This window comes from Caretta caretta, chromosome 12 (genome assembly GCF_965140235.1).
Source record: "Caretta caretta isolate rCarCar2 chromosome 12, rCarCar1.hap1, whole genome shotgun sequence".
Taxonomy (NCBI): Eukaryota; Metazoa; Chordata; order Testudines; family Cheloniidae; genus Caretta; species Caretta caretta.
In genome coordinates this window covers 1,623,691-1,651,379 of record NC_134217.1, presented here as the reverse complement: position 1 = coordinate 1,651,379, position 27,689 = coordinate 1,623,691, and the positions used below count along the sequence as shown (strand labels likewise).

General features: G+C 53.1%; 1 protein-coding gene across 4 annotated transcripts in view; it reads right to left on the bottom strand.

Annotated features, from left to right (window-relative positions):
• Positions 1-27,689, bottom strand: part of LOC125620874 (zinc finger E-box-binding homeobox 2) — a 34,695-nt gene that overhangs the window by 1,848 nt on the left and 5,158 nt on the right. For 2 of the 4 annotated variants that reach the window (XM_048817100.2, XM_075118235.1), the window contains exons 2-5: positions 20,616-21,801; positions 18,697-19,520; positions 16,495-16,673; positions 6,330-6,543 (exon numbers count right to left, since the gene is read on the bottom strand). In XM_048817100.2, the coding sequence (XP_048673057.2) occupies positions 21,792-21,801 (10 nt within the window). In that variant the 3' untranslated portion in view covers positions 6,330-6,543; positions 16,495-16,673; positions 18,697-19,520; positions 20,616-21,791. Of the gene's footprint in view, positions 1-6,329; positions 6,544-16,494; positions 16,674-18,696; positions 19,521-20,615; positions 21,802-25,027; positions 26,042-27,689 lie in introns of those variants that run through there. The other 2 variants (XR_012664513.1, XM_048817099.2) reach the window with 2 other exon arrangements.

The following is a 27,689-nucleotide window of genomic DNA, read 5'->3' as shown; positions in this document are numbered from 1 at the left end:
ATGTAACTCCCTCCACACAAAAAAACAAAAGAACTAACTTTTACCCCTCCTCCAATGCAGGGCATCGCAAAGGCTGTGGGTTGCACTACAGAGCCTGCACAGCAACCCTGACCAGGGGGTGGAGAGGGAATGGTAGCACCAGGTGCCAACAGCAGGGCCAGCCATCCCAAGCAGGAGACCCCTGGGAACAATTCACTTGGGGCTGGTAATGGTCCAGGATGCAGGCACTGGGCTGCTTGGTGTTAGTACTTTTCATTCAACTTTCTTGAGCCTGAACCACTGTTCCAGCAGCCAGAAGGGGCTGTTCATAAAGCTCCTCGCCTGGCAAGCCATGCCCCGGCCGATTGGCCTAGGTATAACCCAAGGTCCGAATGCTGGGCTGTATCCCACCTGGCGCTCCCACTGCCAACTCCTGCCACTAGCTCAGCTCACCTGCACTGGCACGAGCTTGGCCTCCGAAGGAGCGTTCACTGGGGCCCATGACCTCCCTTGCAACCTGGGGAGCCTGGCTGCTGCAGTGGGCGATTTCCCTGGATTTCCCAAACAATGGCACGTTCCCTCCCCCCATGCCTTGCACCACAGGATGGCAAACCACAGCCCAGACACCCATGAGCTAAATCAACCTCCCACCCCCGGCATCATCCCAACTTCACGGCTGGGAGAACCAAAGCACAGAGCAGGAATATACCCTGAGGTCCCCAGGGGGGAATACAACCCCAGGAGCCTGATCCCAGCGTTCGGGGCATCCTCCACAGAGCGCTGGGGGGATGGAGCTGGGAGTGCCTGGGCCTGGCCACGCTGCACCATGGCACAGTGCTGCTGCTTGCCCCAATGACCACAGGTGGCATAGCTGGCAGCAGCCTGGCATCGACCCAGGTAGCATAGCTGGCAGCAGGTTGGCGCTGACCCCAGGTAGCATCCCATTAGGAGCATGGTGCTGATCCCAGCTCTCCTCCTCTTGCCTGCAGTATGCCTCCTGTTCTGGGAACAAGCAAGCAGTGCAGCTGCTGGGAAGGAACAGCTACTTCTCCCTCTTTGCCAACCCCCCGTGTTTGATCAGCCAGCGCCAGCGGCTGGCGTGCCCGGCCCCGGAGATGACCCTGCGCCAGATCAGCCAGCTTATTCGGGTCTTGAGGCAGCTGAGACTGCGAGATGCTAACGAGGCCCAGCTCCCCCACACTCCGAGGTGAGCAGGGAGGGTGGTTGTGGGATGCTGTGGGTCCTGGCAGCAGCAAATTCCCCACCCCTGCACGGCAGGCGAAGGGGCCAATTAATGGCCCCCACTCTGCACCAGCCCAGCCAGGACAGCAGGGAGAGATGTGGTGCCAAGACCTCTGGGGCACAGCATGGGGTGCCATGGACTATGCAGTCGGACTGGATTCTGCTCTGACCCACGGACCCCAGAGGGACAGCTGTGAGCAGGCTTTCCCCGACTGGAGCCAAACCCCACCCAGGCAGGGGCCTGCAGCAGAACAGATGGGTGCCCACAAGAGTGGGGCTCTCCCAGCTGCTCCAGACACTGACCTTGCCCTGGAGTTTTTGTTCAATATCTTCATAAATGATCTGGAGGATGGTGTGGATTACACTCTCAGCAAATTTGCGGATGATACTAAACTGGGAGGAGTGGTAGATACGCTGGAGGGGAGGGATAGGATACAGAAAGACCTAGACAAATTGGAGGATTGGGCCAAAAGAAATCTGATGAGGTTCAATAAGGATAAGTGCAGCGTCCTGCACTTAGGACAGAAGAATCCCATGCACTGCTACAGACTAGGGACCGAATGGCTCGGCAGCAGTTCTACAGAAAAGGACCTAGGGGTGACAGTGGACGAGAAGCTGGATATGAGTCAGCAGTGTGCCCTTGTTGCCAAGAAGGCCAATGGCATTTTGGGATGTATAAGTAGGGGCATAGCGAGCAGATCGAGGGACGTGATCGTTCCCCTCTATTCGACATTGGTGAGGCCTCATCTGGAGTACTGTGTCCAGTTTTGGGCCCCACACTTCAAGAAGGATGTGGATAAATTGGAGAGAGTCCAGCGAAGGGCAACAAAAATGATTAGGGGTCTGGAACACGAGTTATGAGGAGAGGCTGAGGGAGCTGGGATTGTTTAGCCTGCAGAAGAGAAGAATGAGGGGGGATTTGATAGCTGCTTTCAACTACCTGAAAGGGGGTTCCAAAGAGGATGGCTCTAGACTGTTCTCAATGGTAGCAGATGACAGAACGAGGAGTAATGGTCTCAAGTTGCAGTGGGGGAGGTTTAGATTGGATATTAGGAAAAACTTTTTCACTAAGAGGGTGGTGAAACACTGGAATGCGTTACCTAGGGAGGTGGTAGAATCTCCTTCCTTAGAGGTTTTTAAGGTCAGGCTTGACAAAGCCCTGGCTGGGATGATTTAACTGGGAATTGGTCCTGCTTTGAGCAGGGGGTTGGACTAGATGACCTTCTGGGGTCCCTTCCAACCCTGATATTCTATGATTCTATGATTCTATGGAGCCAGCCCCGCCTGGCAGGATCCTGAGGGCGCTGTGTGCCCTCCTCACCCTGCCTCCTTCCGGTGCGTTTTTGGGCACCTCTTCTAGCCCAGCAAGCGGGCAAAGGGGATTGTGAGAGTGCAGGAGAGAGACCATGGGGGGCAAGCGCGGAGGGGCTGGGTGACTGCAGGCAAACCTCGGGCTCCCCATATTATCGGGGCCAGGAACTGGGGGACAGGCCCAGTAGCAGCAGGCTGGCAGCACAGCGGTCTGCCCCAGAGAGCATGGTGCACATCTGACCCTGCTGTCCTCTCTCCCTCCCAGCAGAAGCCGCTCCGCCAGTGTCTCCACGGGGTCCCAGCAGTCCCAGGGCTGGGCTAACCCCTGCCTGCATTGCTTCCAGAGACGGCACGGCTGCAGCCCACCCTGCGTTAGCTGAGGGGAAGGAGCCAGTTGACAGGACAGCCTGAGCGTCTCTGCACTGGCCTGGAGGAGAGGAACCGCTGCCCCACAGAACCCCTGGCACCCCTATAGCCCCATTTCTCGGGCTGCAGCCTTGCAGTGTTGCCAATCCAGACCAGGGATTGGGGGGATCCATCCTCTAGCTGGCTGCAGTGACCCTCCCCAGGGGCTGGATCAGTTCCAGATGGAGGTGACCCAGCCTCCCAGACACAGAGGTTGGCGTAGCTGTGTCCCCCTCAGGAGCCTGGCAGCAGCAGAGTTGTACATGCCCAGCAGGGGCCCCACTTAGCTACGCACATGGGGCTCTCCAGCTGGCCCAGCCACAGGGTGTGTCCTTCCTTGGGCCAGTCACCTTACTCCCTGGCCGCTCTCTGGCAGAATGGGGTCCCCACAGGCATCCCCCGCCCCCGCTGCTGTGTTGGCTATGGGGGCGGGGCTGAGGCACAGGGAAATCCCTCTGAAAATGGAATTCCCCCGCGATCCCCAAGCTGGGATCCTCCCCCAGGCCGGGGAATGTCCTTGATTTGGCATCACTGGCTGGGCAGACATTGCTTGGTCACCCCCATCACCTGCAGCCTGGGAGCCCCATGCCAGTAGCTTTGTCACCAGAGCACGATTCCCCCAGCGTGGCTGGATTCTAGCCTTGGGTCAGCAGGAGTCCTCCCTCTGGAAGCCATCTCAGCCTCCCTGCGCTGACCCACCACCCTGCCCTGCCTGCGGCTGCTCCACTCAAGGGCTGGGCTCCACTAGTGATTTATAAAACAAGACCCCGAATTCCTGCCATGAGGCAGGGTCCCTTCTCCGAGAGCCTAAGGGCAGCCAGCGCAGAAGGAACGCAGGGCTCCGGGCCTGGGACTCAAAGGGCAAACTGATGCTACTGCTCCCTCCCACCGATTACCCCGGCAAATAAAGAGGACACTGCTATGCTGTGGGCCTGGCCTGTGCTTAGCGCGGAGCAGATGTTTGCCTTGTGGGGGCAGGGGCAGCAGTTAAACTGCATGGATGGGACAGGTGGGAGGCAGAGGAGCTGGTGACCCTGCCTAACCAGTGGTCTAATTACACTGACCTAGCACAGGGAGAGGGGCCAGTTTCCGCCCCTCCCACAGCTCCGCCAGTGCTCCCCTAATGCTGTCCTGCAATCTTGGGCAAGCCACCCAGGCAGAGATTTTCAAAAAAAAAAGCCTAAGGGAATTAGGTGCCCTACTCCCTTGGGCTCCTTTGAAAATCTCAGCCTTACTCATACTGTGCCTCAGTTTCCCCACATGTAAACATGGAACAACATTGAGAGACTTGTGAGACTTGTGTGCAAAGGCAAATTCATGAAGATCATAGAGAGCTCTGAGATCACCAGCTCGATGGGACAGAGCCAGGCCACAGGCGGCATGACATAGGAACAGCTGGCAGTTGGATGTGAACAAGCGACCGAGGCAGCTGGGTGGGGAATTCCCTGGTACCCAGCCAACACATGGGGGCAGGAGCGGGAAGGCCAACAGAAGAGTCTTGTAAATACCACCGTCACAGTGAGAGCCCGGTGGTACTAACCCAGTGTCCCTCTCCCCCGCCAGCTGTCCGCCTCTGGCATTGGGACCCTGACCTCACAGAGAAGAGCTGCTATCTAAGCCAAGCTCTGGCAGAGCACAGAGTGAAGCCTGCAGGGAGGCAGGTCCTGCCGGGTGGATGTGGCTCTGGGCTGTGGCACTGGAGCTATTTGAACAGGTGCCAGGGTGCTCACCCCAGCTGTTAATCGAACACTGACCTCCCACATGTGGCACAGGTCCCGCTGCCCCCCACAGGCAGGCACATACCCATTGAGATTCCCCGCAGGAGGAGATGCCAGCACAAGCCACGCTATGAGATGGCAGGAGAAAAGGACAAGGCCCAAAGGATCAGGAGCCAAATGAAAGTGGACACAGCACCCTGGAGATTCATGTGCGCGGGGCTGAAGTGACTGCCAGATGTAGGGTCAGGAAGGGAATTCCTACACCCCCCAACTCCCTGCCACCTTCCTTTGGGGGTTTCTGGGACCACCCCCCAGGATCAGGCAGGTGTAGGATCCCACCCAGACAAGTATAGCTATCCTGGGCTGCTGGCAGGTCACTAGAACAGTGCTATATGGGAGATCACAGTGCTGGGTGACCCCTGAAACTCCAAAGGACTCCAACCCAAGCGGGGGGAAGACTGGCTTTGGCCAGGGCTCCAGCTGGATGCTGGCCATGTTGTTCCTTGACCAGGTAGAGGGGTCACTGCCACATCGCTCTTTGGGGGTGGGGGCGCTCGGAACATTGAAAGCTGCTGCAGGCCCAGCCGCACAGAATAGGAGCCCAATCAAAGAGCACAGCAGGATTCAAAGGGGCTGAGCAGTGATGGGGAGCTGCCCTGGATCCCCTCAATCACTGCTACACCCCAGGGTCCCTTGGAGGGTCCCCTGCAGTGTGCCACACCCCACAGGAGCCCCTCTTCCTCCGCCTCCTAGCCTGAGCCTCTGGACTCCAGCCCTCCTACTTCACACCCCAAGCTCTGCCCTGCGAGTCAGGCCCTGGGCAGAGATGCATTTGCTCTTCAGCCTGGAAAGTATTTGCAATGACCCCAAATAGCCTGTTCCACACACAGCGGGGTTTAATAGTCAGCTGGGACACAGCCCGGGAAGGCCTTGGGCTAGCACAGAGAAGTGAAGATTAAAGCACAGTCCGTTAGGGCCCAGTCAGCACAACACACCAGCCAAGCTGCAGTGGGACTGCAGCTTCAGCTATGTCCCTCTGACCTGGAGGGAGTCCCAGGAGAGAGAGCCAGCTTCCTCCAGAAGTCCTTCGTTCTTGAGCTGGTCTCTGCTCAACCTCCCTGCTGTGGGGGCGGGGGGAAGGGAACCTCTATTGTCTCTTCAGGAATCTGCATAAATACAGCAGGTTCCTGACAGTTCCTTACTGGTCCTATTGGCTGCATCCTAGACAGCAAGGGGTCACCCACCCCTCATATCCTGCGCTGCCCCAAGAGCAGACTCAATACCTTTCCCTCCACTAGGCAGCCATGGGAAACTGAAGCACACAACGGCATCATAAAAATATTACAGCAGATTCCCACTTGATTCCGGGACATATCCAGGTCCAGGGAGAAGGACTGAGTATCTGCTAGGGACTGGACTGGGCCCAAAACTCACCTGCACTCATGGTCCAAGATACACCAAGATCAGAGACCGCGGCTCATGTATTAACCCCCTGGGCCACTCTATGCCCTTCAGAGGGAATGCAATAGTCGTCACCTCCAACAGAAACTAACAAGGTTTATTAGCATTACTGGATGCTGCCAGCCACAGTCCCAGATGACTTTTAACGGGACAGTAATTCCCATGAGTCAGCTTCCCTTCAGTACAGACCCCGCATAGCATGGACCAGCTTACCTGGAAAGAGTCTCCATTTGTCAACCCTGCTTCTGCACCCAGTCCCTGTGAGCAAGTTACTTGGTGCCTCATGCCCAGGCCAGGGAAAACTGTCCTCTCAAGCCAACACTGCAGCTAACGTTGTAGGAGGATCTTTTATTTCGGAGGCTCGCAGCCTGCTCTCCTGAGTGGGTGTGCGCTGGGCTCTGTTCCCGAGTCTCCCTGCTGTGTGCGCCTGCAGACAGAGACAGCCCAAATGAGAAACAGCCTGTCTGCACAGCACTCTTCAGGAATCTCAGAGCACAGGCAGCTGGCAAGTGTGCCTAGGAAGCATGGGATCTTAACTAGCCAAAGTGAGGAGGGCATTACAAAGTGAAGGGGCAAGTGACAAAACCCCACAGGTAGATATAAAAAAGTGACCTTAACAGAGGACTAGTTGTTGGGGAGGAAGGAGAATGGAAAATTGCAAGGGGGCTCAGGCAATTTCACCAGCATTTGTTTAATCGCGGGCACTGTCTAGGCTGCAGCTTCCATTGTTGCCCAGCAATTCCGCTGGTGGAGCTGTAATGGTACAGAAAAGGGCCCACAAACTGCCTTAATGTAGACAAAACCTAGAGTAAGAGTTGTGTGCAGCCTGTATGGACCGCTGACTTCAGACCCTGGACCCTGTTCAGAATACGGACCCTGGACTTCAGAAAAGCAGACTTTGACTCCCTCAGGGAACTGATGGGCAGGATCCCCTGGGAGAATAACATGAGGGGGAAAGGAGTCCAGGAGAGCTGGCTGTATTTTAAAGAATCCTTATTGAGGTTACAGGGACAAACCATCCTGATGTGTCGAAAGAATAGTAAATATGGCAGGCGACCAGATTGGCTTCACAGTGAAATCCTTGCTGATCTTAAACACAAAAAAGAAACTTACAAGAAGTAGAAGATTGGACAAATGACCAGGGATGAGTATAAAAATATTGCTCGGGCATGCAGGAGTGAAATCAGGAAGGCCAAATCACACCTGGAGTTGCAGCTAGCAAGAGATGTTAAGAGTAACAAGAAGGGTTTCTTCAGGTATGTTGGCAACAAGAAGAAGGTCAAGGAAAGTGTGGGCCCCTTACTGAATGAGGGAGGCAACCTAGTGACAGAGGATGTGGAAAAAGCTAATGTACTCAGTGCTTTTTTTGCCTCTGTCTTCACGAACAAGGTCAGCTCCCAGACTACTGCACTGGGCAGCACAGCATGGGGAGGAGGTGACCAGCCCTCTGTGAAGAAAGAAGTGGTTTGGGACTATTTAGAAAAGCTGGACGAGCACAAGTCCCTGGGGCCGGATGCGTTGCATCCGAGAGAGCTAAAGGAGTTGGTGGATGTGATTGCAGAGCCATTGGCCATTATCTTGGAAAACTTATGGCGATCGGGGGAAGTCCCGGACGACTAGAAAAAGGCTAATGTAGTGCCCATCTTTAAAAAAGGGAAGAAGGAGAATCCTGGGAACTACGGGCCAGTCAGCCTCACCTCAGTCCCTGGAAAAAACATGGAGCAGGTCCTCAAGGAATCAATTTTGAAGCACTTAGAGGAGAGGAAAGTGATCAGGAACAGTCAGCATGGATTCACCAAGGGCAAGTCATGCCTGACTAATCTAATTGCCTTCTATGATGAGATAACTGGCTCTGTGGATGAGGGGAAAGCGGTGGATGTGTTGTTCCTTGACTTTAGCACAGCTTTTGACATGGTCTCCCACACTATTCTTGCCAACAAGTTCAAGAAGTATGGGCTGGACGAATTGACAATAAGGTGGATAGAAAGTTGGCTAGATTGTCGGGCTCAACGGGTAGCGATCAATGGCTCCATGTCTTGTTGGCAGCTGGTATCAAGTGGAGTGCACCAAGGGTCAGTCCTTGGGCCAGTTTTGTTCAATATCTTCATAAATGATCTGGAGGATGGTGTGGCTTGCACCCTCAGCAAGTTTGCAGATGACACTAAAGTGGGAGGAGAGGTAGATATGCTGGAGGGTAGGGATAGGATACAGAGGGCCCTAGACAAATTAGGCTCATATCCAGTGTGCCCTTGTTGCCAAGAAGGCCAAAGGCATTTTGGGATGTATATGTGTATGTATTTGTGTATATGTGTATGTATATGTGTTTGGGATGTATATGTATTTGATGATTTAACTGGGATTTGGTCCTGCTTCGAGCAGGGGGTTGGACTAGATGACCTTCTGGGGTCCCTTCCAACCCTTATATTCTATGATTCTATGATTCTATGTAGGGACATTGCCAGCAGATCGACGGACGTGATCCTTCCCCTGTATTCAACATTGGTGAGGCCTCATCTGGAGTACTGTGTCCAGTTTTGGGCCCTACACTACAAGAAGGATGTGGAAAAATTGGAAAGAGTCCAGCGGAGGGCAACAAAAATTATGAGGGGACTGGAACACATGACTTATGAGTAGAGGTTGAGGGAACTGGGATTGTTTAGTCTGTGGAAGAGAAGAACGAGAGGGGATTTGATAGCTGCTTTCAATTACCTGAAAGGGGGTTCCAAAGAGGATGGCTCTAGACTGTTCTCAGTGGTAGCTGATGACAGAACAAGGAGTAATGGTCTCAAGTTGCAGTGGGGGAGGTTTAGGTTGGATATTAGGAAAACCTTTTTCACTAGGAGGGCGGTGAAACACTGGCATGCGTTACCTAGGGAGGTGGTGGAATCTCCTTCCTTAGATATTTTTAAGGTCAGGCTTGACAAAGCCCTGACTGGGATGATTTAGTTGGGGATTGGTCCTGCTTTGAGCAGGGGGTTGGACTACGTGACCTTCTGAGGTCCCTTCTAACCCTGATATTCTATGATTGTATGTACGTTTGAGCCCCACAATCCAGATAGCTCTATTCCAATCACCTAATCTAGCGGCTCCCATGCTAGGTCCCTTGTACCCAGTTTCTTCTCTGTGCTAACGCAAATAGTCTCGCTTCCCCATAGACACCAACAGAAAAAACTCTGAGCAGCTGGGACTAGCCTCTCAAGGACATAGGAACCCCAAAGACCCATAGTAACCAGTCCCCCTGGTGCCCGCAGGATCTTTCTGCCTTCACTGTCAGCCTCCTAGCCCCCCCGCATCATCACCACTTGCTGCTCCTGTCGTATCTCAGACAGCTCTGCAGGTCAGGGATCTGCTCCAGTCAGGGCCATTTATGGCACGAGATTAGGAACAAGCAGTGCAGTCTTCCCCCGTAGCTGCCTCGAGCACCTTGAGTGCTGAATATGCTGTACAACACTGAGCTCTTCCCAGCTCCACAGGGGGAGAAAGCTCCTCAGAGCCAACTCCCCAAGCCAAATCAAGAGCATCCAATTGAAGGCCAGAAGGGCGGCCAGCATCCCACACATGACCTGCTAGGAACAGTCCTTTGGCACAACAAGCCAGGTGGATATAGACTGATGATTTTCTGATTTATGAGGGTTTTTTGATGTTATTTAAGTAAGAGTTTTTCTTTTTAAAAATAAACCTGTTTCAAATGAAACCAGAATTTAAGACAAAACATGTTAAAGCCTAAACTTATTACAACCCCGGAAAATATTTAAATAAAAAATAAATATGCTGAATCCATGAGCCTCTCTCAAAAATGCAGGAGTTAAAGGTTGCTTTTCTGAATAAAGAACAAACCAGGGGTGGAGGGAGGAGAGATATGATAGAACTATTGAGGCCTAGTTTTATAAATATGGCACAACAGTCAGAAAGTCACAAGACCGTCTCCTTTACAAGAGACTTGACGAGACTAGGAATTTAAGCTCCAGTCACACTTAAGCATATTTGAAAGTTATCTCAGGCTGACCTGAAATAATCCAAGAGCCAAGGTAGGTGAGGGATCATCTTTTATTGGACCAACCTGAGCTCCATGTAGCTTGAAAGCATGTACCTTCCACCAAGACAAATTGGACCAATAAAAGATACGGTCTCACTTAACTTCTCTCTCTGATATCCTGTGACCAACATGGCTACAACACTGCAAACAACTGAAATCAGTTTAATTCACTGACTTCAGTTAATCCGTCTGTTTCATCAATCATTCAGGAGTAAACGTGAACCAAGTTTTCAGAAGAGAGCTTTATGTACCCAAGACATGTAAAGGCTGTTTTGGTTAATAAATGCTGTATCCTGGTTTGTGGGTTTCATTAAATTCCAGTTGCCATCCTACTTCACCGTGACACAAACTGTGACCAAACAGCTGATTATCTAGTAAATAAGCAATATCTCATTCACCATTTTCTAATGTGCTAAAGATGTGTAAGGATCAGGCCTTTGTCTGCAGCCATATTGTAAGGCCTAAAGCCTTCGTCTGCAGCCAGATTAAAAGAGCCGCCGAGCAGCAGCCATTAGCTGAGAAGCAGGAAGTCACATCCTCACATTCCATCTACATTACATTAAAGCAATGTCAGATCCGCTGTAAAGAAGGAGACCCTATCCTAATGGCCCCCACTATCACCAGATAAAGAAACAGATCTTAAGAAGGTTAAAGAAAACTTAGTTTGACAGCATCTTGTCTGTCAGGAAATCATTTATCAATAGTTGTAGTTGTGAAATCCTCATTTCTTTATTGGTTTGTCATTATGGTTCCCACTTCCCTATTGTTTATCTGTATGGTCTCTGTCTGGTTTGTTAATTGTTTCTGTCTGTTACATAATTAATTTTGCTACGTGTAAATTAAGGTGGTGGGACAGGATTGGTTAGAGAATTTTGTTACACTATATTAGGATTGGTTAGTAAAATTTTAGTATAATGATTGGTTAAGGTACAGCTAAAAAGGACTCAAATGTCACTATATAAACTGGAGTCCAAAAGGAAGTTCTTTGGGAACCAACTCTAGGACACAGCCCCAAAGATCAGAGCTGCCAGACCTCAACACCGCTCCAATGCAGAAACTGGAGTCCCCCAGATGAACCTGATCCTGACTCGCCATCAAGAAAAGTTCATCTGTCTTACTGGGAGTGGTGAGCACTATATGTGTAGAGTGTGCAGTCTATGTTTGGTGATCGTTAATAAACAGAGATTATGTAGTATATTACTGTGTAAGGCTCTTTCACTGGTAAAAGACCCCATAAACCCGCAAAAGATTAAGCCCTGAGTCCACAGGGAAAGCGTGTTTGCTCTGAGTCCATGGAGGAGTAGAGCCCAAAGCCCACAGAGGGGTAAAGTTAGATGCCTAAATTAAGAGGTTTATGCCTTGAGCCCTAGGAACTGGGTAAAGGTGGGTGCCCTTGAGCGTGTGAGTAACAGAATTTTGTGTGGGTAACAGATGTACAATAAGAATGTGAAAATATTAATCTAGATCATTGCTTAAATAAACGTGAGCCCTCCAAGGTAGCAAAGATGTACCAAAGCCACTGCAAAGCTCTATTTAATTGTAAAATCCAGACATAATGATTATGTCAACCAATGAGAAAGCACCACTCTTCAGAAAATAACTGAAGTACAAATGGAAAAACTGATTAACATCAGTGATTTAAATGGCCTTGATTTCAAATCAATCCACCAGGCAACACAAGCTATAGGCCCAGATCCAATTCAGCTGCTCTTCTCCAGAGTACAAGGGGCTCCATGGCACAGGCAAGGCTCAGGCTCCAGTCACGAGAGTTCATGAAAGATGCAGGAGGTGGGTACGTAGCTGCATGCTCCTGTGAGATAGTTACAGGGCAGGCCAGTAACCGGAGAGTGCCAGCATAGCTCCAGTTACAGATCTTTGTGAAGATATCACAGAACAGCCTGAGCCATGGCCGCGTGGCTCAGCCCTGCTCCTCCACCTGAGCCGCTGTGATGGGGCTTAATTTTGGTCACATCTATTGTGGGGTGAAACTTCATCAAGTGCCCCAATCACTGAGGTGCTGACAGCTGCCAGAATTGACGACACAGGCCTGTTGCTTGGGTGACGATCAGCCACCTCTCCAATGAAGGGGAAATGTATCCTCCATCTACCACACCCAGGGAGGGGACTAAGAGAAGGGGAGTGCGATCTAGTGGGCATAGACTTCTGCCCATTTGCCCCAAACTTGACCCCTTCTGTCCCATCCCCTCCAACCCGTCCGTGTCCTTGTCCTGTATTCTGCTGGAGGCAGACACACAGCATGGAAAATTCCAGTCCAAATTATAGTTTGGCAAAGTTATAAGCACCTGAGATGGGTCTTCTCCTGGAAAGTGTCACACCACTGTAACAGGTAAGGCTACCAGTTTTGCCTGTAACAAACAGTCTGGAGAAGGTAGTTCAGGAACATCTGTTCTCCCGGTCTCATACAACAAGGCCCAGGGGACAGTGGATGAAATTAAAAGGCGGCAAAATTCAGAATGGAGAAAAGGAAATATTATTTCATGCAAGCACATGTAGTTGGATGGTGAAACTGAATTGTAAGCATGAAATTAGCAAGATTCCAAAAGGGAGTGGCTATGTATAGGGATAACAAGACAAGTCAGAGTGATCATAAAAAGGAGTACTTGTGGCACCTTAGAGACTAACCAATTTATTTGAGCATAAGCTTTCATGATGCATCCGATGAAGTGAGCTGTAGCTCACGAAAGCTTATGCTCAAATAAATTGGTTAGTCTCTAAGGTGCCACACGTCCTCCTTTTCTTTTTGCGAATACAGACTAACATGGCTGTTACTCTGAAACCTGAGAGTGATCATACTTAATGCTAACAAACGTGGGAAGGGATGTTAAGCTTCATGCTTCAGGGCTTAATCCAACCTCCCTAGATAGAGCAGGATGAGACCTAATGCAGGGGCAGATTATCCCACATCTGATACTGCCAGGTTCTTACACCTTCCCCTGAAGCACCAGCCTCTCTTGGAGACAGGACATTGCACTAGATGTCTGGCCCTTAGGAACTGCCAGACTGGATCAGAGCCATGTTCCGCCTACAGCTGCACTAGCTCCGCAGGGCTAAAACAGATGGGGCTAGTGAAGTGATGAGACCTCACACCAGGACATGCCCCATGGGGCCAGGTGTGTGGACCCTCTGTATTGGGAATGCACAAGGAGGAACAGAGTACCTCTCCCCACACAGGCTCAGCGAGGCTAGCCAGAGTCAGCACCGCCAGCCTGGGTGAAGACACTGGCAGGGCAGTAGAAGTGGGACAATACCAGAATTACTTTTTGGCACGCAGCCTGAAGACAGACACACACAGCGGGCTGAGTCTGCCTTTGCCTGAGTGGAAGGGCTCTGTCAGCGCCCCTTCCCTCTCCACAGATATGGCAGGGATCTCTTTTGGTCCCCAAGCTCCTCTAGGATTTCACTGCAGCCTCCAAAACAATTGGAGGGGCACAGCCAGTGGCCTCTCTCTGAGCTGTGGCTATCTGAGCCGCCATTCTCAATTACAGCAGCATGTTGATGACGACCACACAGACAGATGACAGCAGCATTTGATGGCTGGGGATGAACTGGGCTGGCTCTCCCTTCTATCTGGGTATACAGCCCCCGTGCTCTCAGCTGGCTAGGCAGCAGTGGCCCCAAAGAACCAGCACTGTCACATTGCTGGAACATTTCCCGAGAGATCCCAAGCATGCCCTACAAGGGGAGGTTAGAAGCACCTCACTGATCCCGTCACACCAAGACTGGGTGGCTCAGCACGAGGCCAGGGGAAGCAGACATCAGTGAATCACAGAATATCAGGGTTGGTAGGGACCTCAGGAGGTCATCTAGTCCAACCCCCTGCTCAAAGGAGGACCAACCCCCAACTAAATCATCCCAGCCAGGGCTTTGTCAAGCCTGACCTTAAAAACTTCTAAGGAAGGAGATTCCACCACCTCCCTAGGTAACGCATTCCAGTGTTTCACCACCCTCCTAGTGAAAAACTTTTTCCTAATATCCAAGCTAAACCTCCCCCACTGCAACTTGAGACCATTACTCCTTGTCCTGTCCTCTTCTACCACTGAGAACAGTCTAGAGCCATCCTCTTTGGAACCCCCTTTCAGGTAGTTGAAAGCAGCTATCAAATCCCCTCTCATTCTTCTCTTCCGCAGACTAAACAATCCCAGTTCCCTCAGTCTCTCCTCATAAGTCATGTGTTCCAGTCCCCTCATCATTTTTGTTGCCCTCTGCTGGACTCTTTCCAATTTTTCCACATCCCTCTTGTAGTGTGGGGCCCAAAACTGGACACGGTACTCCAGATGAGGCCTCACCAATGTCGAATAGAGGGGGATGATCACGTCCCTCGATCTGCTGGCAATGCCCCTACTTATACATCCCAAAATGCCATTGGCCTTCTTGGCAACAAGGGCACACTGTTGACTCATATCCAGCTTCTTGTCCACTGTAACCCCTAGGTCCTTTTCTGTAGAACTGCTGCCGAGCCATTCGGTCCCTAGTCTGTAGCAGTGCATGGGATTCTTCCGTCCTAAGTGCAGGACTCTGCACTTGTCCTTGTTGAACCTCATCAGATTTCTTTTGGCCCAATCCTCTAATTTGTCTAGGGCCCTCTGTATCCTATCCCTACCCTCCAGCGTATCTACCTCTCCTCCCACTTCAGTGTCCTCTGCAAACTTGTTGAGGGTGCAATCCATAAATGATCTGGAGGAGGGTGTGAAGATATTGAACAAAACCAGCCCCAGGACTGACCCTTGGGGCACTCCACTTGATACCGGCTGCCAACTAGACATGGAGCCATTGATCAATACCTGTTGAGCCCGACAATCTAGCCAGCTGGACAGTGGCCAGGCCAGGGAGCCGCAGGTGCTGAGACAGCCAGCTCTCCTCTAGGAGCCTTAATGCCACAACCTGAGTGCCCTGGTGATGCCACGAAGCAGAAGTGGCAAACCCCAGCCAGGGTACAATCCTGCCCTGGGCTCCCTGGGTGCAAAGTGCTGCCTTCTCAGAGTGTTGTTCCCACCAGCTACCACACAGCTGCTGTTAGCAAGCTTCCTGCATTTCCTTAGCAGACCTCTGGTCCTTCGCCCTGCCTTGATACATGCCTGAGTGAGAGTTAAGCAGAAAATTATCTCCTGCCTCCAGAACTCCCTGACAAGCTGGTCTCCCGCAGGGATGGACGTGCTCCAGCTGAGCCCAAGGAAAGCCTAGCCAGCAAGTCACTGACCCATACTGTGACTGGCATGAAAGAACTTGCTGCATGGCCACCAGCTGGTGCGTCCTGTGCTCTGCATGGATGGAGCTATGTTTGAAAACACAGACAAACCTGAACAGACCAGCCTTGACCCCCTGTAGACAAGCCTGAACTGGGTGGTCAATGTATGGTGACGTGTTTGAAGCAACCTTTACTGGAGGGCAGGGAGAGCCTGGCCTTAGGCATGGCGCCAGACCCCCGAGCCTGCCAATTGGGGTCACAGTTTAGTAGGGCACCATTTGGGAGCGGGGAGTGTCTCAAACACAGCTCCATCTACAGCATCTTCAGGTAGCTGGGCCTGCTCAAAGGACACCTCTAAGTGAAGAAGAGGGGCGGAGTGCTCACCAATAGCCACCAGGCAGATGGGCCCGAGTGGATGATCTCCATGAGGAAGCCCTGCTGAGGAGCAGTTTGCCCTCTGAATAGCAGCAGGAGGCTTCTAAACCATCATCCACCAGACTGTAAGATGTTGTTCCAGGGCCCCGCAAGCGGGCGTTCTTCCCCCTTTTCCACACACACACTTAACCCTGAAGGAGTCACAAGCCCTGGTATCACAAGATCAATGACATGCAAAGGGTTTGCTTCCGACACCAGCAGTAGCTTCAACAGTCCTTTAGATATGGCCGAGCCCTAGTGGGCCCAGGTGTTCCGCTACAGATAGAATCTCGCTGTGGCAGCAGCAGAATTCCAGCCACTGCTGCGACGCTGTTTATTGAGGGCTAATGCGAAGGCAGGTGCCTGGAGCTGGCAGCCCAGAGAATGGCTGGGAAGTAGCATAGAGGACAAGGCAGCATGCACAGAGCACTGTACCCAAGTGGAGAAGGCTCTAGGCCTGAGCTGCAGCCTTTGTTCTGGGTAAAGGTGGGAGGGGAGTGCTGCGATGTCCCATGCCCTGGGATCAAAGCCATTGGCTGTTCACTGTTTGTGCAATGCGGTTAGCTCCGCATTACTGCGTGAGCGAGGATGGCACAGCCTTCCCTGGGGAGGGAGAAGGAGCATGCTTAGCTTTCTAGGGAAGCTGCTTCTGTAGCATGGAAATTACACTGATGGGCCATCAGACCCAAGGCTCAGTCCTTTCAAGGCAGACAGCATCTCACCTGAGCTGTTCCACTGGGGGGCTGTCTGGTTTCTTCACGCTGCTGGAGAGAACACCATGCATTCTGGCTTGGTGGCACTGCAAGTGATGCTTGTGGCGGAAGGCATAGCCACAGGAATGGCATTCAAACTGCCCTGGAGTGACGTGGGCTTGAAGATGCGCTCTCAGCAGCACCTTGCTCTGCAGGCAAAAGGCAGATGTGATGCGCTAGGACAAAAGCAGCTGCAGCAGCCATCGCTTCTCAGCTCCCGAGTAAAGAGGAGCCATATCCTCACTCCGAATGGCAGGGGCAGGGTGCCAGCACCTGGGCTGATCAATAGGGGATGGACATTCCCTTCAAACTGAAGAGACCCAGGGGTCTCCTTGTGCAGGAAAAGGTGATGGATTTGGAGCCTTTCACCTCTAGGTGGCTAGTGTGAATCCAGCCTAGATAAGCCACCACGGTCCTCTGTTAGCAGCTGGTGGCTCTTGTGAATTGAGTGCTGGGCCCACACCACCCAAACCAGCACCCAACAGGCCACTTTGTGGGCAGCCCAGATAAAGAGGCCTAGGACCGAAGGAGCTGAACTTCCATCTGTCCACGAAAGGCAGTAACTCTACATCAGAGCTGGAGCACGGTGGCAGGGGGCAGAGCAATCCTGGGGAGGCTGGCACTGCTATGGGCCATGCCATCCCTGCTCTGTAGGCAGAGGGCTTCAGTCTCCAGAGATGCTAGGAGGTGAGACCCCAAATATCCCATCCGGTGAAGTGAGCTATAGCTCACGAAAGCTTATGCTCAAATAAATTGGTTAGTCTCTAAGGTGCCACAAGTACTCCTTTTCTTTTTGCAAATATCCCAAGGTAATTCACGAGAAAGGGGCTCTTTCCTTGCCACTAGCTGGACTGGGAGCTGCTGGCTGTGTCAGGCTGCATTTGTCTAGTTACTAGCCTGCACCGCCAAAGACCCAGAATTTGGCTTGCACTTCCCAGGTTGTCCGAGGCTCTGAATGTGAGGCAGCTGGGATGCAGCCAGCACTCAGTCTGCCAGGGAGTCCCTTACCTCTGCTGCCCTCTCTCTTCACCAGAGAAGGAGGGGGATTAGTATGGTCCCAGCTAGAGTGAAAACCACCCTAACTACAAAATACCCTCAAACTCATTCAACAACTGCTCCTTCCAGGGATACAAGCGTTTACCCAACACATACTAGCTGGAGGTGGCAGAGAGGAGGGCTGGGTTATGTGCTGGGGAGAAGCCCAGACCCCCCACCCCCAAACCCATAGTTGCAGGAAAGGCAGCAGGAGCTAGAATTTCTAGCAGGGTGCTGGACCCTCTAACATCCATATCCACCAAACCAGAATCTCTCCCTCCGTCATCAGCTGCTGGGAAAAGGATGGAGCTTCCTGCTTCTTCTACCCCAGTCCTGAGCCTCTTGGCTGCCACTGGGGTGGGGGGGGGGGGGGAGGAGTTCGAAGCCCTGCCTGTTTGAGCTGCAGCGTGCCTGTCTCTCTCTCTCAGAAGCCATGTCATTGGGATCAGGAGAAGTGAGTGTGTTGGATCATACTAAAGAAGTTCTGTATTCAAATCACAAATGAGTTTGATTCCCCATAGTTTAAATTCCAGGGTATTACTAATTAAGAGGTCTCTTGGTTTTTGGTCTCTTGTTTTTACTGTTTCTCTCTCTCTCTCTCTGTGTGTGAAACTTGCAAGCTGCTAATTGTGTTAGTACATCCTAAGACAGAGTCTGTTCTCAAAGCAATACTTTGTAACAACAGAAACAGTACACAGAGACTCCCCACTCCCTGTTTTGTTGTATTCGATCTCGCTGTATTCACAATTGTGATTAAAACAGAGATAGAGGACGTATGTGACGGATGCTTGGTATGGATAATAAGTGAATGATCAGGGAGGTGCCAGCCTAAGAATCCAGTGTTGATCGGCCGAAGAAGGCGTCAAGTGGAAACAACCAGAGGACCCCTGGAGGGGAGACTGGAATCCACCCAACAGCCTCAAGGACGGGAGAACCGAAGAACAAGATAACATCTGTCAGCACGGAGCCGTCAGGAATGTGCCATCTGCTGATTGATTCAGCAACAGCATGATGAAGCAATTCCCATAGCCTGGCATAGGAATAGAGCTTCCCTGCTGTTCCCCAAATGGCTGCAGGGGCTCCAGGGGAGCAGCATAACGCCCCCCACCGGCACCAGGTGGGGATCTGCGCCCTTACCTTAAACCTCCAGCCACAGTGTGGGAAGCTGCAGCCATCGGGCCGCTCTGCATCGTGCACCCTCATGTGTTTGTGGAGCGGTGCCGGTAGGCAGAGTGGCAGACGCCGCAGGTCACTGTCCCCTGGCGGTGCTCCTGCCGGTGCAGCCATGCCACCGCGCTGACCGCCGACTGGAAGCTGCGCTGATGGCGCTGGTGCAGTCGCCGAGGGGAGGCTGTCCGCTGTGTGCCACAGAAAGGGTGGCAGCCGGCTTGGTGGGTGCTGGAGTGAAGCTGGAGTATGCGCTTTCTAGTAAAGCCCTTCTTGCAAACTGGGCAAACAAACTTCTTCCCATGGGGTCTTTCCAGAGGCCTCTCAGCTTGGTGCTTCTGGGAGCCACTTCTGCATTTCACGGACTTCACGTATGCCTCGTGGTCAGCCACACTCATGACTCTCCATCCCCTGCAATGCCAGCTGGGGCAGCGGCAGGCATTTGGTGCCAGGGTGCACAGCACGCACGTGGCCAACGAGCTCCTCCTTGGAGTAATACTTCCGGGCACAGTGCAAGCACTTTAAGACCATCCGGCCATAATCAAACGCTCTCCCCTTGACAGTCTCTGAGGTCAGGATGAAATGCACGTCTGTGCCCGGCTCAGTGTCTGGGATCTCTGGGCCTAGTGCCATGTCAGGGCCAGCAGGTGAGGCTGGGCTGGCAGCGGTGCCGTCCCAGGTGCTGGGGTCCCACCTCTGCAGCTGGTGAAGGGTTCGATAGTGGTAGAGCAGGATGGTGTGGGAGAAGGCTCTCGCACACAGCTTGCAGCTGTATACACTGCCACCCTGCACATCTGGGGGAGAGGAGAGAGTCAGACACGCTAAAGGGGAAGTGCTAACCAGGCTCATGGGGGTGTCTGAATAGAGGGTTTCACAGTCCCAGGGCAGCCAACACTTCAGCAGGGGTTCTCCAACCTATGGCTAACCTACGCGTGCAGGAAAGGCCATTCTGGCTCCAGGGGATCGATCATGCAGAGGTTCCCAGGCCGGGCTGGTTATGAAGCAGCTACTTGGATGATGCAGCAGAGGTGGCAGCCCAGCGAGGACTCAGCTGGTGTCACGAGAACACACAGCCCAAGGAGAGTCCAGGAAAGGTTGAAAATGGAGGGTTATGGGCAATGTTCCTTCTGTGCTTCTCCTGCTTGAGCCAGGCACTGCACCAGCTGTTCATAGCAGCCAAGTGCTACCATCTAACCTGCCCTCGTTAGCCTTTGCAGTCAAGGTAATGAACTATTTCCCTCTGGACCAACTTAAGAGTCAGGCACTTTCCAGAGGAGAGGGGTGTGCAGGAACCCAGGGGGTTTGGTTCTCTAGTCTCCTGAACTAATGCCCCCTGACTGTGCAGCAGGCCCCCCCTTAGCAGCAGAGCCCAGTGTTCATTACTAGCAATGAAGCATGAGAAGGAAAAAGCCTAGCATGACTCTCAGCTCTGGGACTGAGCATGCAGGGCTGGTACAGTGCAGGTGCTCTGGAGTCAGTGAACAAGGCCTGCCCTACGCTAGAGTTAGGATGATGCAAGGCAGCTTATGTCGACATAACTCTGTAAGCATCTACACTGAAATTTCATTCCCAGTGATGTAACTCACCCACTACGCTGACTTAACAACTCCACCTCCACTAGGGCTGTAGAGTCAGTGTTGATGTGCTAGGCCAATACAGTACCAGTGCAGACATTGCGTTGCTCACATTGACTGTTGCTGGCTTTCAGAAGCTGTCCCACATACCTCACACTGGCAGTACAATTGGTACAAGTGCACCTGGTGGGGACGCGCACCGCTGACACCAGCAGCAAAGCGGAGACACGCACAAGCCATGTAATTACTGTGGCGGCTCTATGTCAATGTAAGTTAGGTCAACTCAATTCATAGTGTAGATGTTGCCTGACTTACGGTGGGTCTTGTGTAGAGTGAAGGGCTTTATCTTGGAGAACTGGCGCAGACATGTCCCGCATACCAAGATATCATGCTCCAAGCTCCTACCGAGGCCCAGGCCTGCACATGAGAGGAGGCAAAGCTGAAGGACTCTTACATCTGGGCAGGGAAAGGGCTAGAGAGAGCCTGCTCTTGCAATAGCCATGTTACTTGGAGGAGACTACCAGACACGGATGGGTAACAGAGGCTTCCCTGACTCCACCCCATGGCTGGGAGGAGCCGCTAGTGGGTGCCTAAGCCGTACTGCCCTCCACTGTCCCAAGAGCCAACAGGACTGGAAAATAAAAGTCCCAGGCTTTTCCCCCTGTTCTGCAACTGACTTCTTTATGCAGGAAAAGTTACCAATACCAGTTACGGGTCCCCTCAGCCAGAAAATGTATTCTCGCTGGCTCCTTGGTCTCGCCTGTGCTCTCCAATACTCTCCCTGCAGCAAGAAGGAAGAAGCCACCTGACTGGAACACAGAGTCAGGATCCGAGCCCTGAGGTGGGGGAGGAACTGGGACAAGAAGCCCATGGGGAGTCTGGGATGACAAGGATAAGCTAGAGGAGCGAGGGCAGACAGGGTCAGAGCTTTTTGGGGATCAGCACAGAAGGGTCTGTGGCCCCCAGAATGTGGATTAAAACCCAGAACTCCTGAGTCTCAGCATTGCTGTACTGTCAGCTGAACGAAGCAGGGTTCCTAGGGAAAAGCTAACACATGATCATGTAATTAAAGACTGTGTAATAACCCATGTTACTCCTCACACAAGGAGGCTGAACTGAGTTTGCACAGGCAACCTGAATACTGGCACATCCAAATTTTTAAGTGTTTGACTCTGCAACCTTAACGTTCTCTTAACATAGGGTTGTTTTCCCCGGGAGGGGGGGGATATTAAATGTATTCTGTTTACAGTAACAGTGCTCTTTCAGCAACAGAATATCACTGCATGGAAGAGAGGACCTCACGGATGAATATTACTCGGGGTGCTAGCTCATTGCAATACTGGCATTCCATACCTCAAGTGTACAGAACTCAGCCAGGCAACTGCCTCTGCTGCTGGGCTGGGTATTGGGATGTGCCGCAACTTACCACCCTGCTGAGCCTGCTTGGACATCACCAATTACCCTTCTTCAGCCAAACCCTGGTGCTGCTGCTCACCAAAGCCTACAGTGTAAAAAGCACAAAATGATGCCCAACTTTAAAGGCATATATCAGCATAGGAGACAGTTTGATAAACAGGACTCATGGAGGTAAACAACAGCACCAGCAAAGTACAGGGTAGACACTGTGCATGTGTCCCCCACATAGCTGGACTAATACACTGCAATTCTCTTCCTGGGTCCCCACCCACAGCTATACTAAGTGCACCTCAGGTCTGATCTACAGCAAACCTCCATCAAAAAAATGGATCCCCCCCTTCCACTGCCATTCAAGTCTGGAGAAAAATAAATAATTCACATTTCCTTTTTAAAAAGTCAACTTTGCATCAAGCAAGGCTAAGACCACAATAAAGAAAGTCACACTCATGCTTCAGGGGGGCAGACGGTTGCCCACAGGTGCTGGGAAGCAATTCCACCCAACGTACACAATTGCACAGCTAGCCAGTATGGGTTCCTTTCATCCTTCCCTTGAAGTTTACAAGAAGTGGAAGATAGGACAAATGACCAGGGAAAAGTATAAAAATATTGCTTGGGCATGCAGGAGTGAAATCTGGAAGGCCAAATCACACCTGGAGTTGCAGCTAGCAAGAGATGTTAAGAGTAACAAGAAGGGTTTCTTCAGATATGTTAGCAACAAGAAGAAAGTCATGGAAAGCGTAGGCCCCTTACTTAATGAGGGAGGCAACCTAGTGACAGAGGATGTGGAAAAAGCTAATGTACTCAATGCTTTTTTTGCCTCAGTCTCCACGAAGAAGGTCAGCTCCCAGACTACTGCACTGGGCAGCACAGCATGGGGAGGAAGTGACCAGCCCTCTGTGGAGAAAGAAGTGGTTTGGGACTATTTAGAAAAGCTGGACGAGCACAAGTCCATGGGGCCGGATGTGCTGCATCCAAGAGTGCTAAAGGAGTTCGTTGATGTGATTGTCCATTGTCTTTGAAAACTCATGGTGATCGGATGAAGTCCCGGACTGACTGGAAAAAGGCTAATGTAGTGCCCACCTTTAAAAAAGGGAAGAAGGAGGATCCTGGGAACTACAGGCCAGTCAGCCTCACCTCAGTCCCTGGAAAAATCATGGAGCAGGTCCTCAAGGAATCAATTCTGAAGCACTTAGATGAGAGGAAAGTGATCAGGAACAGTTAGCAGGGATTCACCAAGGGCAAGTCATGCCCGACTAACCTAATTGCCTTCTATGATGAGGTAACTGGCTCTGTGGATGAGGGGAAAGCGGTGGACATGTTGTTCCTTGACTTTAGCAAAGCTTTTGACATGGTCTCCCACAGTATTCTTGCCAGCAAGTTCAAAAAGTATGGGCTGGATGAATGGACTATAAGGCGGATAGAAAGTTGGCTAGATTGTCGGGCTCAACGGGTAGTGATCAATGGCTCCATGTCTAGTTGGCAGCCGGTATCAAGTGGAGTGCCCCAAGTGTCGGTCCTGGGGCCGGTTTTGTTCAATACCTTCATAAATGATCTGGAGGAGGGTGTGGACTGCACTCTCCTCAAGTTTTCAGATGACACTAAAGTGGGAGGAGAGGTAGATACGCTGGAGGGTAGGGATAAGATACAGAGGGCCCTAGACAAATTAGAGGATTGGGCCAAAAGAAATCTGATGAGGTTCAACAAGGACAAGTGCAGAGTCCTGCACTTAGGATGGAAGAATCCCATGCACTGCTACAGACTAGGGACTAAATGGCTCGGCAGCAGTTCTGCAGAAAAGGACCTAGGGGTTACAGTGGACAAGAAGCTGGATATGAGTCAACAGTGTGCCCTTGTTGCCAAGAAGGCCAATGGCATCTTGGGATTTATAAGTAGGGGCATTGCCAGCAGATCGAGGGACGTGACCGTCCCCCTCTATTCGACATTGGTGAGGCCTCATCTGGAGTACCGTGTCCAGTTTTGGGCCCCACACTACAAGAAGGATGTGGAAAAATTGAAGAGAGTCCAGCGGAGGGCAACAAAAATGATGAGGGGACTGGAACACATGACTTATGAGGAGAGACTGAGGGAACTGGGATTGTTTAGTCTGCAGAAGAGAAGAATGAGGGGGGATTTGATAGCTGCTTTCAACTACCTGAAAGGGGGTTCCAAAGAGGATGGATCTATACTGTTCTCAGTGGTAGCTGATGACAGGACAAGGACTAATGGTCTCAAGTTGCAGTGGGGGAGGTTCAGGTTGGATATTAGGAAAAAGTTTTTCACTAGGAGGGTGGTGAAACACTGGAATGCATTACCTAGGGAAGTGATGGAAACTCCTTCCTTAGATATTTTTAAGGTCAGGCTTGACAAAGCCCTGGCTGGGATGATTTAGTTGGGGACTGGTCCTGCTTTGAGCAGGGGGTTGGACTAGATGACCTCCTGAGGTCCCTACCAACCCTGATATTCTATGATTCTAAGCATCATGCAACAGCCAATGCTGGAGGCAGAGGTCTGATCCACTACAGCAACAACTTTGGATCTGTACAGTACTCATGTTCATAGCCCACAGAGCACCTTGATAAAAATCAAACTAAACTGCTGGAAAGGCAAGCTGGGCCATTACTCAGTGGATCCAGGAACTGCTGCAAAGTATGTACCGATGGATCTTTCATTTTGTACAGTGCTAAGATACTTTGGTGATGGGTATTTTAGTACACCCTGACCCAACAGGCTTCTTCTCCTGCCCACACACAAACACACACAGAAATAAAAGCAGCTTCAACCTGGCCTGGAGAACTGTCAAAACTAGGGGAGAGCACTCGGGTTTATAACAGCAAAGGCCCTGTCTTGTTGAGATTATAGTCCGGGATGGACAGAAGTTCCACCCACACTGATCTCAAGTGCTGACTGGAGATACGACTAGACTTCCTAAGAGACTGGCAGCTGTCCTAACCTATCAACAGTAAAACCCTGCAGATTGCTAGTGCAGGTATCTCCATCTGCAGCCAATGCAGACTGTGGGATTTGCATTTTTAGAGTTATCATGGCAATGTCCACACACAGAAAGAAGGGTCACAGCCACAGAGTTTTTCAAGAATGAAAAAAACCTCTTCTGACCACCACTGGGACACATCTACATTCAGCTCCTGGAGAAAAGTGATCACCCATGTCCACTCCTAGCTATGATCGCATTCAACTAAATTGCTCAGAGCAAATCCAACAAGGGAAAAGGCAGTCACCAACCAGGTAGATCCTCCAGGCATGAGACAAATGCTGTGTAGAAATGTGACAAGCTCAGTAGTTTTCATACTCACTAGCTGTTTACCGGAAGCCTCTTTTCCAAGAGCACCAGCCTGGGCTGTCTCTGAACAGGATTCTCTGCTGACACCTTGTGGTACTAGGCTTTGTACTGTGCTTGGGAGTCTAGCCTGGAACGCGCAATTCTCCTAAACTTTCTTTTTATGTTGTAGGACTAGGGATCAGCCTCTTTGGGTTAAAGAAAGGGACTCGACTTTTCAGCTGGAGAGCTCAAAACAATTGACAAAGGTGGAGTCACATCTCCATTTTTACACAGGGAAACTGAGGCACAAAGAGGCAAAATTACTTGCCTAATATCACATGGAAAGTCAGTAACAGAGACAGGAAGAAATCCCAGACACCTGACTCTCTACTGTCCTGCATCTTTAAAAACTGCGGAGAAAAATCAGGCCCCAGCGATATTAGTAGTCATATAGTACAGATATGTGGTTTTCAGAGCAGGTAATTCTGGTAGCATCCCGACAAAGTGTGGCCCAGATTCAAGAAGCACTGAAATGAACAACCTACTTAAGTGCCACTGAAGTCAGGGAGACTTTTCGTCGGGGGGGGGCCCACAGTGAAGCAGAACAGCCTCCCCCCAGCACAGTACAGCACAAGCCGGGATGTGTAACAAGGCTGAGTTACCAGGACCGGGGACCCATCAACTCTGCAGTGGCTAATGTTTGGTTACACACAGACAGGGCGGCAGATCTCAGCAGCCCCCAAATGCAGGCAAGGGCCGTACTGGGCTCATAACGCCCTGCTTTGAGATAACAGTTCCCGCTACCCCAGCGCTTGCTGCTTGGCTGGGGGTGGGGGCTGGGAGGGGCGCCCATCAAGCCCTGACTCGCTGCCCAGGCTCTCCGCTGTTTTCCTAGAGCCCCAGCAGCTCCTGGAGTCCTGCGGCTGGGGGAGCCGCTCAGGCTGGGCTGAAAAAAGAGAAAGGGATGTCTCCAGTCAGTCTGGTGATTGGGGGTGAAGGGGGGGGCAAGGGAGAGTGGAGACGAAAGGGAAGGTGACCGGGCCCTCGGCGGGGCGGGGGGCGAGAAAAGGGGGCGGCCGGGCCCGGGGCGGGGCGGGGCGGGGGCGGCCGGGGCGGGGCGAGAAAAGGGGGCGGCCGGGCCCGGGGCGGGGCGGGGACGGCCGGGCCCGGGGCGGGGCGGGGGGCGAGAAAAGGGGGCGGCCGGGCCCACAGCGGAGCGGGCCGGGGGCGGCCGGGCCCGGGGCGGGGCGGGGCGGGGGGCGAGAAAAGGGGGCGGCCGGGCCCGGGGCGGGGGCGGCCGGGCCCGGGGCGGGGCGGGGCGGGGCGGGGGGCGAGAAAAGGGGGCGGCCGGGCCCGGGGCGGGGGCGGCCGGGCCCGGGGCGGGGCGGGGCGGGGGGCGAGAAAAGGGGGCGGCCGGGCCCGGGGCGGGGGCGGCCGGGCCCGGGGCGGGGCGGGGCGGGGGGCGAGAAAAGGGGGCGGCCGGGCCCGGGGCGGGGCGGGGGGCGAGAAAAGTGGGCGGCCGGGCCCGGGGCGGGGCGGGGCGGGGCGGGGGCGGCCGGGCCCGGGGCGGGGTGGGGCGGGGCGAGAAAAGGGGGCGGCCGGGCCCGGGGCGGGGCGGGGACGGCCGGGCCCGGGGCGGGGCGGGGGGCGAGAAAAGGGGGCGGCCGGGCCCACAGCGGGGCGGGGGGCGAGAAAAGGGGGCGGCCGGGCCCACGGCGGGGCGGGAGGCGAGAAAAGGGGGCGGCCGGGCCCGGGGGCGAGTAAAGGGGGGGCGGGCCCCCCATGTTGTCTCGTCGGTGGCCCAGGCCCCGCCACTCCCCCAGGGCAGCCCGCAGCCCCCTACCCCCTGCGCGCCGGCCCCCGGGCTCGAGCACGTCCGGCGCACCCAGAGCTACTTCCGGGTCATGGCCGAGCCAGGACGGGAAGGCGCCACGCGGCGCATGCGCTGTGGCCTGCGCTGGAGAGCGCCCGTCGCGAGCCGGGCCGCGCGCGAAAGGCGCACGTGGCCGGACAGGCGCCCCCTGCTGCGGCGGGGTCCGCAGGGCCGAGCTGCGGGTGTCGCCTCTGCCCCCTGCCGGGCGCAGGGGGGCCGCGGGCCCAAGGAAGCGTCGCTTCGCTGCCTGCCCCTGGCCGGGCAGCCAGGGCCCGCGGCAGAGACGCCGAGCCGAGCCGGGGGATGCTCTGCCTCGCTCCCCTTTAAAAAAATGTAATCCGTACTGGAGGGAGACGATCAGTTTCCCCAATGCCAAGATTTCAGGCACAGGGAATTTCAGAGGGAGAAAGGTGCCTGCCCGCCCTGGGGCGGCAGGAGGAGCCCTGTGCCCCGTCCCGGCTGGGTCGCGGCTTGTGGCACCTTAGAGACGAACCAGTTTCTTGGAGCGCAGGCTTTCGTGCCTGCAGCCGACGGAGGGAGGTGGAGCTCGCGGAAGCTCCCGCTCCCATCAAGTGGTTCCTCACTAAGATGCCACAAGTCCTCCTGTTCTTTTTGCGGATACGGACCAACGCGGCTGCTCCTCTGAAACCTGACTGAAGGCTAAGCACCAGCCATTCATTCGTGGGCCCCCATGTGGTCGTGATGTGCCCCTTCCACGTGTGGTCCCAGCATGACAGCACCCTTGATGCCACGGTAAATGTATTGCCGGGATGAGAATGAAAACATTTATTCAAAAACAAAATAAGATATTTGAAGCCACACT